Genomic DNA, 17,219 nt, shown 5'->3' with positions numbered 1-17,219 from the left:
AGACAGTAAGGGTACTTTCAGAAGAGAGTTTATTGTGGAATCGGTGCTACTCATGCATGCAAATTTTTCGCAGTATCCACACAATGACATAATTATCAATATGCCAGCAAGTAGTTTTCCCCGTTTAATCTGAATTTCCTCTTCATGCAGAAAGCCTGGTAAGTAAAATAACCCTTTATACAGCTGCAGTCACTGTGGAAGTGACTCGCTTTGGGGGCTGGGCTGATTGTCACTTGTGTGATGATTTTTTTCCAGTGGATGGTCTCTATCATCACATGACTACTTCTGTTTGCTCCTCACCTGAGTGCAACTTAGCCATTTTATTTCTGGCAGCCCAAGCAATACAAGTGTGCCTACTTCCACCAGCTGCTGCATCTTGAAAGGACCTCCAGATTTCAACAACCCCATTTGGAGGTGCTAGTCTCTCAAGATTTCCACCCAGGAAATGTGTGGAGGAGGCTGGGTTTCTCTTCTGTTTCAGTGTTTAGGATAGTAAAGGGGAGGAAGTGAAATAAAGGGTGGTTGGGTTTTTGTTTTAATTAGAAGGGCAGGAGAGAATTACAAAGCTGCAAACTGACTCCCTGGGATCTATCCAGTTGACTAATGGATTTTGTCACACACAGACCTCTAGCTTTTGTGCAAGGAGCATCTTGCTCTAGGTCTCTCTATCACCACCACCACCTCCTCTGCTGCCTGGCTCCAGTTTTGGTTACAGTGGGATCCCACCACCATCCTGCTCTCCGAAAGGCAGACTCCTTTTGCAGCGCTTCCGCACTACTTTGAAGATGGTGCATGCACTGCACAAATATTGTGCCACCTTCTCCCCCCTGCTCCTCTCTCCCCATTGCACACCTTGGAGGTGGCAACGGCAGGACATGTATCACCCTTTAAAAAAAAAGTGTAGTATGCGAGTCTTCCACAAGATCACACTTGCACAAGATCCCTGTATATTTTTTTAAAGACTGTAACAAAGGAGAGGGAAGAGACTCTGACAGATGGCTGCTAGGCTTTCGGGGGGTGGTGGAGAGATGCCGGTCTATTTATTTAAAATATAATGTTCCTTTTCTCGACGCCATCCCTCTGACTTGCCATCTTTCACCTTCTTGTGATGCAAAATCCACAGAAACAGACCCCTCTCCCTTTTTTGGTGGCCGAGTTTCACACCCACAATGGCTGTTCTTTTTTGGCATTTGCGTGGGTATGTTTGGGGCTGTGAATTTTCTTCTTTCTCTCTCCTCCCTCTGCCCCCCCTCCTGTCCCCTCAAAACAGGTTTATTTCCTTTTTAATGTTTGTTTATTTTGCGCCTTGCCTTTTCAAAAAGCAAACAAAAAAAAGCTATCCAGGAGAGTACAATGCAACAAAGAAAAAGGAGAGAGAGAAAGCGATGCTCTCTGCAAAATTTCTTGAGTTTCCAATAGAGTGATTCTTCCAGCTCTTGCACACTTCCAGCACGGGTATTTCCTGCCCACATGCCCAGGATGGAGAAAGGTAGTGGATTGTGGGGGAGGCGTGACTGAGAGGAGGGGCCAAAAACAGAGAACAGCATCCATTCAGTCAAGTACAAGCCACTGGTGTGGACAGCAAGCCATGGAATAGCAATGAATAGCCACAAAGGGGGGGGGTGAAGCAGAAATGTGTGAAAGCGAGTGTGCCAGTCCCATGCATGATAATATAAAGTCCCATTTGTGATATTAAAGCCTACGTCTGAACACAGCCTAAATGGCTGAAACTCTTTCCACTGCCCTCTCATTTCCTTTCCTCCCTGTGAATTTTTTGTTGTTCCATTGCCCTGTATAGCTATGGCCCAACCCACTGCGTATTTCCTTGGAGTAAGGCCTACTTGGTTCAGTGGGGCTTATTCTCGGGTAAAGTATACATGGAACTTCAGCCTTCATTTTGCATTTTTCTTGCCTTTGCTTCTCAGTGTCTTCTCGTCCATACCTCCTTCTCCTTTCCCTCCCACATGCCCTTCTGCTCACCTCAGGGTGTTCTTACTTGGAAGTAAGTCCTGCAGGATCCAGTGGGGCTTGCTCTTCAGTCAGTGTGTATTGGGTGTCATGCTGCTTGTCTTAATGGCAGCTGCATCTCAGATTCCTCATGTTAGTTAGGGATGCTCAAGGAATTCAGTCTTTGTGAATTCTGCTACACGCCACACCTTTGGATTTCAGAGTTCTTCACGTTTTATGATGTGGTTCTCAGCTTAGAAAAAAATGTGGCAGTGTATCTAAATATTTTGAGAGAAAATATATTTGGAAGCAAATATTTAAATATGGATGTGAGGAGAGCATGGTGGATATGTGTGGCCTCCTGGTAACTCACTGGCAAGTCCAATGAAACCTGGTGATATTTGAACCAGAAGTGGAGTTGCATCGTGGCAATTCTGTTGAGGAAGCTGCAGAATATGCACAGCTGCTAGGTAAAGGATCTTTAGGGATAGACTCCACTGGGGAGGAGAAAGTGAAGAGGGGGATGGCAGCAAAAAAGTATATAGCAGACAAGATAGCAAGAAGAGCAAGAAGAATTATTGAGAGGGAATGTTAAACAGGAGTAGACAGAGCAGAGGGAGAGAACAAGAGACTGCCCTGCCCCAGTGAGGGCTGAGAAGAAGGGAAGGGATGAGAAGGGGCAGAAGGAGCAAAGAGTCTGGGGCTGCTAACCCCAGTGGCAAGCAAGGAGAAGGGAGACAATTCGTGCAGAGGGAAACTGTACAGTTAGAACAAAAGGGGTCCTTTGATGAGATACCCAAACTCTCTGAGCAAGCTACCACCACCACAGGGGGTCTCTGAGGACCCTTGGGACCTTAGGCAGAACAGCCTAGGCAGACCACTTTTGTGCACATGTTTTTCAAAAATAAGATTGGTGTGGAAACGGGACAGAACAAATTTATGAATGAACACATGCAGCTGTGACATGGGCTAGAAATAGTCTGATCCAGCCATCCTTGCTGCAAATGCAGTGTTCTTTTCCTTCCTCATTGAAAAAACAACGGACAGGCCACACACACATCTCAAGTCCTTTGCGTTGTGAAGAAATGGTATCCAGCACATGCTTAGCTGGGGACAGTCCATTCAGTTCCTGCTTGACCCTCTTGGTTCTTCTTCCCTGTCCTGCTGAAGAAATGATGTGATGGCTATGGAGTAACTTCTCTCCCTGCCTGGATGCCCCTGCAATCTTCCTTTCTATTGATGCTAACCAGTGGTTAATGGGGCATCTTTTCTGCCACAGTTCAGAACTGGTTGATTCTGCCCATCCCCTTCCTTAATGGATGAGTTGATGTGGAAAGAGTTTCCTAAAGATGGAAAGATGGAAACAACTACTCTAGATAAATGTAGATGCAAAAATCAGAATGTGAAACCTAAATTATTTGAAGCGCCTCCTCAACAGAGCCAACACAATCCATCATCTTTTCCAGATGAACACATTTCTATGATAGATTTCTCTTGGCATGAGCTGTCCGGATGAGATCTCTCAAAGCCAGGCTTTCTGTCTGTTCTGCTTGCACGTTACGGATCCCTAAGGCACCTAACTCTGCAGTGTCTAGGAGCCGGTTGTCATGGAGAAACCAAACCATGGAAAGGACTAGGAAGGGGGTGAATTAAATATTTAAAGAGTGCTCTTCTCTTCCTTCAAACTAATGTATTTTAGAGCCGGGCACTAAGGCCTGTTTCTCATGGTATGTCTGCCATGTTGAGGCCTCTTAAATCCAGTTGCTTGCAGAGTGCCCCCAAGATATTTCAGAAATCATGTTGATCGCAACTTTCCTACAGATGCTTGACCTGAGCAGCACCCTTCATGTGTCATTATAGGCAAACTTCAGTGGTACTGATGTTTCTCTGCATGTACCAGGTGTGTCAGGCCTTGGATTCTGGCAAACAGACCCAGTGATGATGCCAAGTCCAAGGGGGCCTTGGGCAAGGTGCTCTCTAGGGGCTCTCATGCTATTTTCTCTCTCTTCCCCCTCCCCCATCCCAAGTTACAACTGGCAGAAAGAGAATGGACTCAGTCTCTTTTGCTCCCCCTGCTGCCTGATAAGGGGGAAAGCAGAGGGAATTTCCCTAAAATAAAGAAAAAAGGACCCGTATTCTTCCCCCACCACTTACCAGACAGCAGCTAAAGAAACAAATAGGCCCCTTCTAATCTTCTTTAAAAATACACGTTGTTGGTGTATTGGATCCAGCACATCTAGCAACCTCTATTAAACATTTTGAGAAAAGATTAGAAAGAGGAAGTAGACCCATTGTTCATTCCTTTCCCCTTCATCTGCCTGGTCAGTTTCTCCCCCCCCCACACACACACACATATGACCAAGTGGCTGCCATGACAGTGGCAGTTGCTGGATCTTCTTTTTCTAACTTTTTACAGAGTCAGTGTGCTGCTGTAGTCAGACGAAAGCCCCAGACACTTGTGTCACCCATCTGCCTTCCTCAAGAGTGGCCCTGGGCTCACAAGGGGCTGGAAACACTCTGGGAAAGTAAAGTAAAGCACAACTGTTCTGTGAAATGTTTAAAAAGAAAAGATGTTGCAGTGGCTGCCTCTGTGGCACCTTCATTGCAGGGGCTCCAAGGATGGTGAAAGCTTTGGCTTACAGTCCATAGCCCAATCCTAGCAGCAGCGGCTGCACTGACCGGACGGAAGTTCCTTGTCCTTGTAACTCAGGTGGTTTGCCAAAGTGGGAGCTGCTGGCCTTCCTGCTGCATTTAGGTGTTATCGGCGCAAGTGCCCAGAGGATAGAATTGTCACTTTTTGTTCACAACGGGGGGGGGGGGGTAAGGTGACATAAGGAAACCAGTAAGGTCTCCTGAAAAGCCTCAGTCTCTGGTCTGGCTCTCATGCTGCTACTTCAGGCATCTCTGCAGTGCAAAAGCAGTCCTCTGTGCTCTTGGGACTGGTTTTGCCTCTAGCCTACTGAACCAGAACATAGGTACAGTGGAGGGTGTCAGAGGCAGGCAGGCACCAGAGGCTTATTGCATCAGTGTCAGGCCTGAACAAATTGTGACTCACCAGCTGTGTATTGTGTGGCTATCTGGGGAGGCTGCAAAATGAGTTTTGAAATAGGTTTATGCAGCCCCTTCCTGGTGCGTAATACATGGATAGTTTGTTGCAATTGGCCTACTTGGTCACATAAATTGTATAGGCCTGCTAGGTCATAGCCAGGACCCAGAGGTCCTCCTGTTGAAGCATACCGTAGTCCCCTTCTGCTTATCCACTTGCAGCAACCATGTTGCAAGCAGGCAATCTGTGACCTTGGTTAGTTTTCCTGTGTACATTGTGAAATAGCCATAGCTTGGGTGAAGTTGAACAGAACTGTTGTTCTGAACCACAATAAGCAATGGGAGCAATTTCCACTGCCTCTTCCTAGCATGTAAATTTTCTACATTTTAGGTAGACTGGGGATTCACAGCGAGTTTCTCATGGATTTATTCAAGTTCACTACTATTTGTTGTAATTATTAAGATAGTTAAACATTTTTATTATCCCTACATTTTGTGGATAATGAGCTGCAGCTAAAGGAGTGTGGCTTATCTAAGGCCACCTGGCATGTTCATGGCAGACAGGAATGGGCCCCCGAACTATGGAACGCCCTCCCTGATGAGATACGCCTGGCGCCTTCTCTGTTATCTTTTCGGCGCCAGGTAAAGACCTACCTCTTTGCCCAGGCATTTTAAAAATTTTAAAATTTGAATTTAAAATTGAAAAATTTTAATTATGTTTTATTGTGTATTGTATCCACTTGTATTTTAACCTGTTTTATTATGCTGTACACCGCCCTGGGAGCTTATTGCTATAGGGCGGTCTAAAAATGTAATAAAATAAATAAAATAAATAAATAAATAAATGAAGCGTTTAAACTAGGTTCACAGCTCAAAGTCTCTTAGCCACTATCTGTTCTCAAGATGAAATGGTTATTTTTTATACCTCACAATGATCTAGAACAGTATTATCAATTTCGATAATTCATCTCCCCTCTTTTTTAAGCCAAAGGATGTGTGTCTTTAGTATGCATACTTTGTAGATATGCTTATGTAATTGTTTATAAAAATTGTCACTAAATGTTCTGGTCAGAGATATAAGTGCTTCTAAGAATTAAACCTGCCTTGTCAGATGAAATTCCTGCTGTTTTCTGTAGCTGTGTCTGACTCAACTCCATTCTAGGACAACCAGAAAGCTGCTTTCTGACAAAGAAATCCTACATACATGTAGGTTACTAATACATATTAATAAGTGCCATCAAAAAAGAAAATGACATAGTAAACCATAATGGATCACATGTTGCTGTCAAAGTGGGCTTAATCCACTGTTTCTCCTTGCAGTGACTTCATTGGTGTCAATGTGATTTTTTACTGATATTGCTGAAAGCTGGAATGTACATTTTTGTGAGCAGGGCAATAACTGATTAGATTAATTTGGCCCAGAAGGTGCCCAGCCCTTGTTGGGTGGCAGTTAGCTGTGGTCCATCTGGATGCCAAGCTGCCTTTCAGAACTGGATCCATTTTGCTGAAGAAGAGATGGTGCATAGCACAAGGTGCACAGCTTGTTGGGCTGGAAAGTGTTGCCTAGGCACAAAGCCAACATCTGTGCTTTCAGTTCCCAACAAGTGGTTATTTTAAGGGCTGCAAAATCAGGCCATAGAAAGCACCAATGTAATTTTGAATCCATCTTTGAAATGGCTGTCAAATTGCCACTAACACTGGTCTCTGCTTAATATTTCAACTGTCTCCTGAAAATGTGGTATCGTCATAAATAGCAACAACATCTCATTTTCATATCTACTAATGTCACCATTATCATGATATCTTGACCAACCATGCACTAAATTTGATGGCCACATCTGAGTGCTGATAACAGAACCAATGAAGTGTAAAGGCTAAGTTTTGAATTTATACGTGGAGAATTCCCATTCAACCCTCCACTCAGCTGTCATGGTCACTGGGGGAGTGGGGGACAGGCAGTCTCTAGTAGTATTAGTGGAATCATCCTCAGATATTATTTCTAGCATTTTTCATGCCTTATTCTAACACAAATTCAGAAAAGTTCTCCTGCATGCTTACAGTCTAGAAAGACACAGGCAAAAAGAACAGGAAGAAGGAGGAAACAGGGTTCGGGCAAAGGTGAATATGTCAACGCTGAGCTAAGAATAAAATCAGAAACAAATAGAAGCTACCCGTACTAACTATATAAGATGATGATACTAGGGAAGAGATTAAAGCAAAGAGGCAGCCATATAGACATTAGAGGGGTGAGAGTTTTTCTCATAGCTATGGTGTAGCCAATGAAACAGTAACAGCACAGCAGACTAGAATTGGAAGAACGAAAGTTCTGAGAATAGAGTGAAACCAAAGTACAGGTCACACAAAATAATACAGGCAATTATACTGTAAGCTTCTCTTTGTACTTGTATACAGAAAGCCACTGAGAATAATAGAGCAGAGTGACATGATAAAAAATACAACCACCACCAAGGAAGATAAATTAACCATGTAGAAACAGAACTAAGACTAGAGGTTCAAGAAGGCAACCCATGGAAGTGGTCTGTAATGCCTCACTAACCAATGGGAGATGAGAAGAAGCAGAGCTTAACAGTGTGGCCTTCTCTCTCTCCAAAGGTCTGGTGTTTCTGGTGTTTCTGGAAGGGACCTTCTAGAGCCCATCTGGCATGATGGTATGCCATCAGTGTACACGATACTCTAGTGATGCAAACAAAAAAGACAGGCCGTTGCACTGAGTATGCAGTCTAAATGTTGACAGTAAGAGAGACATCTAGGGGTGACGAAAGGGCAAGAGATTAGAGAAAGGAATGAGAGAAACAAGGATTACAAGGGATGAATGTGAGCAAATTCTGCACAATACTGGTGCTTTGGTTTGGTTGGGAGTGAAGAGTAAAGTGGATTTTTAGGGGGGATCTAGCTCTCAGCTTAACTTACCTCATGATTATTGGGTGAGTGGAATACAAATTTGATAAACAAGTATGCAATGTCATCCCTCAGCACAAATAGCATCAGAGTGGCGGAAACAGCTAATTTAATTTCCCACCTGAAAGACCTCTTTTTAACCATTTACTTTGAAACCCAACAATTTCAATTTAATTTTTTTAAAGCAGTGTTTCCCCCCCAGTTTTTGCTACAAAAGGGAGCCTTCAACCAGTGGCTAAAACTCACAGATAGTCCACACTGTTCATATCTCACATGGCCTGGGGCAGGGCACATAAAGCTGATAAACATAAGAGTTTATCCCTGGCTTCAGGTTTTATGGTGCTACCCTTCCTCTGTATCTGAGCATGGCGTCTGCCCTGCTGGGACACTATACCGACTGTCAGAGATAGTAGATGGCAGAATGCCTTGACATCCAGGGGACTTGGAGACAGGCTGCTACTCAGGAGCGTGACTCTGAGACAGCTATAGAGCCACTTTGGAAGGAATGGGCTGAGTGACGCAGTCTGGAGCGTGTCATTCATTACCCTGGGGAGCTTGGCATCTCCGTACTGGTGGGCTGGTAATGAGGGACACTGATGCAGCTTAGGGTACAGACTCTTAGCTGACACTACTTTTGGAAATTACCCATCCCCGTTCCTAAATAATCACAGATGAGACAAATGGTAAAGCAAAGCCTGTATGTTAGATACCTTTTTCGCAGAGATTTAGAGGGGCCACCCAAATCATTGGGAATTCCCTGGGTGTATTCCTGACCACATCCTCACCTTGCCTCCCTGTCTCTCCATATCATCTCTCTTTCTTTCCCCTCAGTCCTCTTCCCTGTTAACTTTCACCACCATCTGCTTCAGGAGCAGACTGGTCATTTCACCAGTGGACAACTGGCTTACTTGTCATCTTACCTGAAGCCCAGCAAGGGAGCACAAGCACTGTCCAGAAAGGCCCACATAATAGGCTCCACCCATCAGATCACAGACCTTTGCATGTTGGAGCAATGACTTGGTCCTCCTGTAACATCTCCATGGGCTTTCCTGCACAGCTATTTTGCTCAGTGAATGCGTATTTATTCTTCAGTAATAATCTGCACCCTTCCTGTAAAGCCCGTGCTTCCAGTGGTTCAGAGGCCAAGATAAATTGTCCCACAGATTGAGACCACCACCCCCAACTTGCCATGGTGTGTGGCCACATACTTATATGTTCTGTGTCTGACCTTGCCATGCTCCACATTATGTGGCAATGCTCTCCAGAGTCCCTTCTGGTAGTGTGGAATGTGCTTTCAGTACAGATGAAGCTGCCAGGATTAGATACTGTGCAAGTTCTCTTTCTGACCTTGTCCAATGGATTAAATAAATAAATGTTAATGACATGGAACTGCATTAGCCATGATCCCCAGGCTCATTTTCTGTTTTTCACTGATCTAGCTCTCAGTGTTGTGGCTCATGCCTAAGATAGGTGGCCTCTTGGTTTATACTGTCATGACACTATTTCCAGCTCTCCCTTCCTTTGTCATTTTAGTGGGTTCACCAAGGAGTCCTGTTAGCAAGACTACCCTGACGCTCATCAGCATCACCAGCTGTGTCATTGGCCTGGTCTGTGCCTCCCACGTGAACTGCCCGCTTGTGGTCAAGATAACATTGCATGTTCCGGAGCACCTCATCGCTGATGGTGAGCCAGCGCTGTGTTTGCCACCCTGTTTCATTATCTGCTGGAAAAGTATCAGAAGTTGTGTGTGTGCATGTGGCAGTAGTATGGCGGCACCTACCCTGTGGAATTCCCTCCCCTTAAATATTAGACAGGCGCCATCTCTGTTACCTTTTTGGCACCTGTTGAAGACCTTCCTCTTTCAACAAGCATTTAAGTTGAGACCTACCCCAGTGTTGGAATTGCTTTTTAATATGTACTTAAACCTTCTTTTTAAAATGTTTTTAATCTTAGAAGATGTTTTGAAAGCTTCTTTTAAGAAACGTTTTTAAAGATGTTTTGTTTTAATGCATTTTAAAGTTTGTTTTTATGATGTTTTAAAGTTTTTAGTGCTTTTGTTTGCTGCCCTGGGCTCCTGCTGGGAGGAAGGGCAGGATATAAATCAAATAATAAATAAATAATAAAATAAATAAATGTTCCTTGATGATTTCCCAGAGAGCAAGTTGACCTATTTTGAGCATGGTATCTCTGCATCAGTCAGCTAGGATAGGGAGGCAGCATGCAAATGTGACTGAAGCTCCACCCTCAGCATTTGACTAGTATGCATAGAAGGCCTACACCTTCTGTCCCAAATCTATTGGCTGCCTACCCCCTCCCATCAGAGTCAAGTTAGGCATGGCAGTATACATAACAACATACATGCAGCTTCAGAGCCAGATTGAAGGATTCCAGTGGGATAATTACAAATAATAAAGATTTCCAAGAGCATCGGTGGCCAAGGCCTGTTGAGAATGGAGCTCTTCTTGCTATCCCCACTGCCTTCAGAAAGCAAAGGAAAGGGGGCAAGCAGGAAGAGCTTAATTTGCATCCTGAAGGCCATAAGAAGATAAGAAGAGCCTGCTGGATCAGACCAAGGGCCCACCTAGTCCAGCATCCTGTTCTCACAGTGGCCACCCAGATGCCAGTTGAAAGCTCGCAAGAAGGCATGAGTGCAACCCAGCAACTGGTGTTCAGGGTCTTGCTGCCTCCAAACACTCTAGATAGCTCATAGCATTATGGCTGGGCCACAGCAAGGTCAGAGCTACCTCGCCCTGCTGCATAAGGATGATAACATTGCTGCATGGCAGGACCAAGGGGGTTCTTGCGAGAAATTAATCCAATCATTCTAGATTATTCTGGAATGGACTGGGAGGGTCCATCTATCTCTAGAGCAAAAACGATGAAGTGAAGGAATGTGGCAATTCCCCCACCACACTCTTTAACAGGTCGTGCGTTTGGGAAGTGCAGGAACATAATTAATCTTATAGAGTGGTATCTACTATTTAGGTATAGAGATATTAGTTGGTGCCTTTACACCCCACCCCACCCCCATGCTCTTAGATTATAAACACGGCACAACCATCTGGAGTATAATATTGTTGACCTATCTAACAGAATTGTTTCAAGGATTGCTGAGATACTGTAAATGAAGCTTTGAACACTTTCAAGTGCTATATAAAATGCTCGGTATTCTGATGTGTGAGCTATGCAGTGCACAAAATTTGCCTCTGTTACTGTCTCAGTGTGGCTCCTTTAATATTCTCCACAGCACAGGATTTGAAAAACCAATAGCTTATTCTGTATAAGCAGGAAAATAGGAGCTGCAAGTTTTAAAGCCTAGCCTGCCTTTATGCTAAGAGAATATGGCTTATGGATCATTGACACCACCACCCCCAATATTTGAAAGGTTCCAGCTTCCCAGACTGTAGGAACAAATGCTCTCCTGTGAAAATACGGAGCTGGGTGCCTTTGCCTTTGCCAAGCCTAGGCCCCCTCACCTTCTGTTGGCAGATGGCTAGAGTGAGAAAAGGCACGGCAACACATGTCACACATAAGTAAGCTTATAAATGAACAGCCAGTAAGGGTTTTAGCTTAGGAACCCAGCACTGATGCAGGAATGGTTGCCGATGTAATAATGGAGGTAGCAAGTAAACCTTTCTCTGGGCCATCCTGAGGTGAGTGTATGTCACGTGACTGAATGTCCACCCAAATGCAAAAGAAACCCATAAAACTGGATATCGGATAAAAGAACCCTTTCCCCAGACATGCTGCTTTTCTATGTGCTGCTGGGAGTTCTTGCAAGTGGAAATACATTATCATGTGAAACCCTCCCTGCAGTCTGAAGTGGAATAGCCTAGACACAGTTTTATCCCCTTAGTGGGAGCTAGGCCAGCGAGGGAGAAGGGCAGGTTGCAGAGAGCAGTGATATGGCTGGCTGAAGGCTGCCCAGAGTGGCACAACTGGCAGGAGGGAGCGGGTGGAGTGATTAGGTTTATACAAACTGGTTTGTGTGAAGAAATTAGTGGTAGAGTTGGGACCTGGATGGCTTTTGAGGATCCCAGTCTATTCCTGTGATGACTTCCATGGTAACTGATTTATTTCTGTGCTTTCAGTTTGCTGAAGCTACCTTCCCTTCTCGTAAGGAATCCAGACCTGCTTTGCTTTTACTTAGGGTGACCAGAAGAGGACTGGCTTCTCCTGCACTTTGAATAGTTTTATAGAAAAGGGGATTCCAGAAGGTGTCATTTGCTGTGCAAGCTACACTTTCTGAAATTCCCTCTTCACAACTCTTCAAGATGCAACAGGAGCCAGTCCTCTTTTGCACCTGGCCACCCTAGGGTGTTTTCATTCATGGAGTTGTTGGTTTTAAACCTACATTGTCTAGAATGTTCATTCACATGACAAATCTCTTTTGCTTTATCTTTGGCATTAATATTAATCAGAGATTCCAATAGATTTCAAGGGAGGAACGACTTGGAGGACATTTAGACTTCACATATGAAAATACTCTCATTTACAGTCTTTCAAAATTTAATTACCATATTTACTTGTTTGTTTGTTTAATTTATTGCTTGTTTAAGGAGTCTTCTGGTTAAATGTCAACAACAACATTGCATTTCCCCCCTATTTTTATGTACTTTATAGGGAGCCGCTTTATCTTGCTAGAAGGCAGCCAGTTGGATGCTAGTGACTGGTTAAACCCTGCCCAGGTGGTTCTCTTCTCCCAGCAAAATTCCAGCGGGCCCTGGGCCTTGGACTTGTGTGCCCGGCGGCTTCTTGACCCCTGTGAACATGAGTGTGACCCTGAAACTGGTAGGTGGGTGCCGTGTGAAGATGGGCATCTCTCTGGTGGATTGAAGGGGCTTGTTCGGGAGAACCTTCCCAAGTTCCACAGGCTCTCAAAGAAGCATTGGTTGCAAAGCCCTTTTCAAATGGGCAGCTTCTCCCTTGATATTCCCTTTACGTGATGACAGCAAAAGTCATAGGAACATACGAAGCTGCCTTCTACTAAATCTGATCATTTGTCCATCCAGCCCAGTACTGTCTACTTTGGTAACAGTTTCTGAAAGTCCTCAGGGAAACCTCTTTCCCAGTACCTGTTACCAGAGATATTTGAACTGGAGATGGCAGCAGCTGAATCTCAACCTTATAAGTGCAAAGTATGTGCTCAGTTGCTTTTAAGTCAAGAGACCTGAGAACAGTTTTTAAAAGCAAATCTCTGAGTGCTCCAAGCTCCTCTACGAGTCTAAAGAGTTGAACCTGAGGTAGGGATGGATCTGTCAATTGTGGTTTCTCTCATTTTTCCATTTTTCCAATCTTAAGTTTGGTTTGCCCCATTTCTGCATACTTGTGATTAAAAAAAAAATTAAATGTAGGCATTTCTCCTGATAAGCGCGTATTTTCATGCAATTTTGCTTAGATATGCATTTTTTGCAAGCAGATTTCCTCTAAAGAATGCATTTTTATACATCATTTTCATTAATATATGCATTTTCATAAACACTTTTCACTAATATATAAATTTTCCCCTCACATTCTTTGGCTGGAGAATTGTATCTTAAAGTTGGTGAAGTGTGAGTTTCAATGGATGGCTGTGTTTCGGTTCACGTATTGGTTGGGAAGGGCGAATTTGATAGCTTCACATTAAAATGCTAACGGAAAGTTTCGCTAACAGAACAAATTTCTCCCCCATCCCTAGCCTGAGGAGAGTTGTCAATCCTCCTTTCTTCCTCGTCTTTTACATGTTCTCCCACTATGCATCTCTTCCCTTTACAACTGTGACTCACTTGCCCATGTCTGCATTCCACTACAGAGCTGGCATTCTCTTTATTTGCAGCCATCTGCCATGGCAGCTGCCAACCCTAGCAGGCCTTTCAAAGGGACAGCATCGAACATCCTTGTAGGGGGTCTTTCAAAAGTCATGGGTTTTTGTTAGTGCTCTGGAAAAAATATTGTTTTTCTTTAAACAAAAGAAAAGAGCTTCTGTTAAGCCTTTTGTTCTTTTGGCTGTATCCTGACCCAATTGCTGCATAGATTCTAGTTGTTTTCAGAAAAGTTTGCATTAGTGGCTTGATCCAGTCCCAGGCCAGGCCACCAGATCTTCCACAATTCCTTGTTCTTTGTTCTTTTAGCCATACACCAGCTTCTCCTGCCTCATTTTTGCACTGTGAAGGCAGCTGATTGGGAGTTGATGAACCTGACGCTACAGGCCCTTCAAGCCTATAGGCAGAAACCCAGAAGCTAGCATTTCTCAAACCTTTTAAGCCCCTTCTAAACCTCATTCTTCCACTCCATCCTTGCACACGCTCATATGTTTAGGCTATTGCTACAGTGTGCAGAGGTGTGTAGTCCGGGAGCTTTTATGCAACACTGGCATTAGAAAAGGAAATAGAACTAAGACATCTCTGGGGAAAAATACAGTACACAGGGTCGCACCATTTGGATAAAGCAGGGGCTCTTCCAAATTCAGGCTGGGGTGATGGAGCAAGTGAGGGAACAATTCTTCTACAAAACCATTGTGAATCAAGAGAGCCAGGTGATCTAGAGTAACAAATTATTCCATACCTTCTCTTGTAATATAAGACTTATATAAATGGACAAGTGCAAGTAGCTCTGTGACTAATGACTCAGCTGAGTCAAAGCCGAAAGGAAGCCCAGAGGCTGATGCCCACAGATGCGGAAGGAGAGTCCGGAGTTGTACGATGTACACAACAGGAACATGGAATGTGAGAAGCATGAACCAGGGAAAGTTAGAAACTGTCAAGCAAGAAATGGAATGTATCAACATTACAGTACTTAGCTGAGTGAATTAAAATGGACGGAAATGGGACACTTTCAATCAGGTAACTACAAAATATTTTATGCAGGAAATGATAAATTAAGAAGAAATGGGGTTGCTCTAATAGTGAGAAGTGATGTAGCAAAAGCAATTAGGAGCTATAAAGCAAGGTCTGAGCGAGTGATAACAATGAGACTTAATGGAAACCTATCAACATAACCATCATCCAAGTCTATGCTCCAAGCAAATACAGAAGAGGAATTGGAAAGATTTTATGCAGAAGTACAGAAAGAAATTGATCACACACCAAATAAAGATGTGCTGATAATCATGGGGGACTGGAATGCAAAGTAGGGAACAGAGAAGAACTAGGAATTGTGGGAAAATAGGGCTTAGGAGACAGAAACGAAGCAGGAGAAAAACTTATTGAATTCTGTGGAGCATTTGTTTCTTGCAAACACATTTTTTGAGCAACCAAAAAGACAACTGTACATGTGGACACCACCAAATGGTCAATGTAGGAATCAAATTGATTGTATAATTGGTAGCAGAAGATGGAGAAGTTCCATACTTTCTGTGAAAAGACCGGGAGCATACTGCGGTACAAATCGGTAATATGAATATGAAGTGGTAATATCGAAAATCAGAGTAAAGCTAAAGAACAACAAAGCAATCATAATGCCAACATAAGAACATAAGAAGAGCCTGCTGGATCAGACCAGTGGCCCATCTGTTATGTTATGTGGCAACATAACATTTAAATAACATCCCAGAAGCATATAAAGATCAAATAAGGAACAGATTTGAGGCTTTAAACTTAGTTGACAGAGAACCAGAAGAACTATGGTTTGAAGTCAGATACATCATCAGGGAAGAATGCAAAAAGACAATGCCTCTAGTTAAAAAGAAAGACCTCAATGGATGACTGAAGGAACTCTTAAAATTGGTTAAAGAAAGAAGGAAAGCAAAAGCAAAAGGAGATAGAAACACTGTCAGAACCCTAAATGCAATAATACAACGACTAGTACGTAGGGACAAAGAGAACTATTGCAATAGTTATTGTATAGAAATAGAAGAGGACAACAAAAAGGGTAGAAGAACAAGAGCCCTATTCCAAAAGATTAGAGAAATTTAAACCAAGAGTAGGAATGTTGAATAATCAACGGGAACACACTGACTGACCGAGATAAAATAAAAGGAAGATGGAAGCAATACACTAAAGAACTATATTAAAGAGATGCAAGGATGACAGATTCATTCATGGAAGACCCGTATGATGAAGCACCAGAAATCTTAGAATATGAGGTGAAAGCTGCTCTTAAAATACTTGGAAGAAACAAATCACCAGGAACAGATGGCATACAATAGAGTTGCTACAAGCTACTGAGACTGAAACTGTCCAAATATTGACAAAAAATTGTTAACATATATGGAAAAGAAAACAATGGCCCATAGACTGGAAGCGTTCAATATATATCCCAATTCCAAAGAATGGGGATCCCAGGGAATGCAGTAATTATCAAGCCATTGCCTTAATATCCCATGCAAGTAAAGTAAGGCTCTTACCATATATGGAGAAAGAAATGCCAGATGTCCAAGCTGGATTTAGAAAAGGAAGAGGCACCAGAGATCATATCGCAAACATATGTTGGATAATGGAATGGATGAAGGAATTTCAGAAGAAAATCACCCGGCGCTTTACAGAGTACAGCAAAGCCTTTAATTGTATAGATCAGCCTTTCCCAACCAGTGTGCCTCCAGATGTTGTTGGACCACAACTCCCATCAGCCTCAGCCAGCATTGCCAATGGTCAGGAAAGATGGGAATTGTGGTCCAACAACATCTGGAGGCACACTGGTTGGGAAAGGCTGGTATAGATCATGAAAAACTATGGAATGCTTTAAAAGAAATGGGGGTGCCACAACATCTGGTTGTCCTGATGCGCAACCTATATTCTGGATAAGAGGCTACTGTAAGGACGGAATATGGAGAAACTGATTGGTTCCCAGTCAGGAAGGGTGTGAGACAGGGGTGTATTTTATCACCCTATTTGTTTAAACTATATGCAGAACATATCATACGGAAAGCAGGATTGGACCAAGATGAAGGAGGTGTGAAAACTGGAGAGAGAAATATCAATAATTTAAGATATGCAGACGATACCATACTACTAGCAGAAACCAGTAATGATTTATTATTGTTGTTGTTGTTGTTTATTTGTACCCTGCCTTTTGGCCAAAAGGCCCTCAAGGCGGCTTACAAATATTAAACACAAATATAAAAATACATCAATAAAAACAATGACATCCCCCAATACTTTTCTCATGACAGCCTTCATTATTCTCCTCAGAACATTTCCCCCCAAAAAAGATTCCTCTTCCAGTCATAAACCCACTAATGACCCCTGTATTAATTCCTCTCAGGACATTTCCCCCCCTTTCCTGATCAAAAAACACCCCATCCCAAATATTCCTCTTAGGAATCCCATCCCTGGTCTCCATTCAGCTTCCAGTCATAGCTTCCCCACCCCCACCATATTAATTCCCCTCAA

The 17,219-nt window shown here is 43.3% G+C and overlaps 1 protein-coding gene across 5 annotated transcripts in view; it reads left to right on the top strand.

Moving 5' to 3' along the window:
* The window catches only part of ASTN1 (astrotactin 1), a 326,486-nt gene that overhangs the window by 156,281 nt on the left and 152,986 nt on the right, over positions 1-17,219 (top strand). For all 5 annotated transcript variants that reach the window (XM_061634180.1, XM_061634179.1, XM_061634183.1 and 2 more), the window contains 2 exons: positions 9,445-9,594; positions 12,535-12,702. In XM_061634180.1, the coding sequence (XP_061490164.1) occupies positions 9,445-9,594; positions 12,535-12,702 (318 nt within the window). The remainder of the gene's footprint in view (positions 1-9,444; positions 9,595-12,534; positions 12,703-17,219) is intronic.

Source organism: Rhineura floridana, chromosome 6 (genome assembly GCF_030035675.1).
Source record: "Rhineura floridana isolate rRhiFlo1 chromosome 6, rRhiFlo1.hap2, whole genome shotgun sequence".
NCBI classification, from domain to species: domain Eukaryota; kingdom Metazoa; phylum Chordata; class Lepidosauria; order Squamata; family Rhineuridae; genus Rhineura; species Rhineura floridana.
Note: the sequence above shows the minus strand (reverse complement) of the source record. Positions and strands in the feature narration are given on the sequence as shown.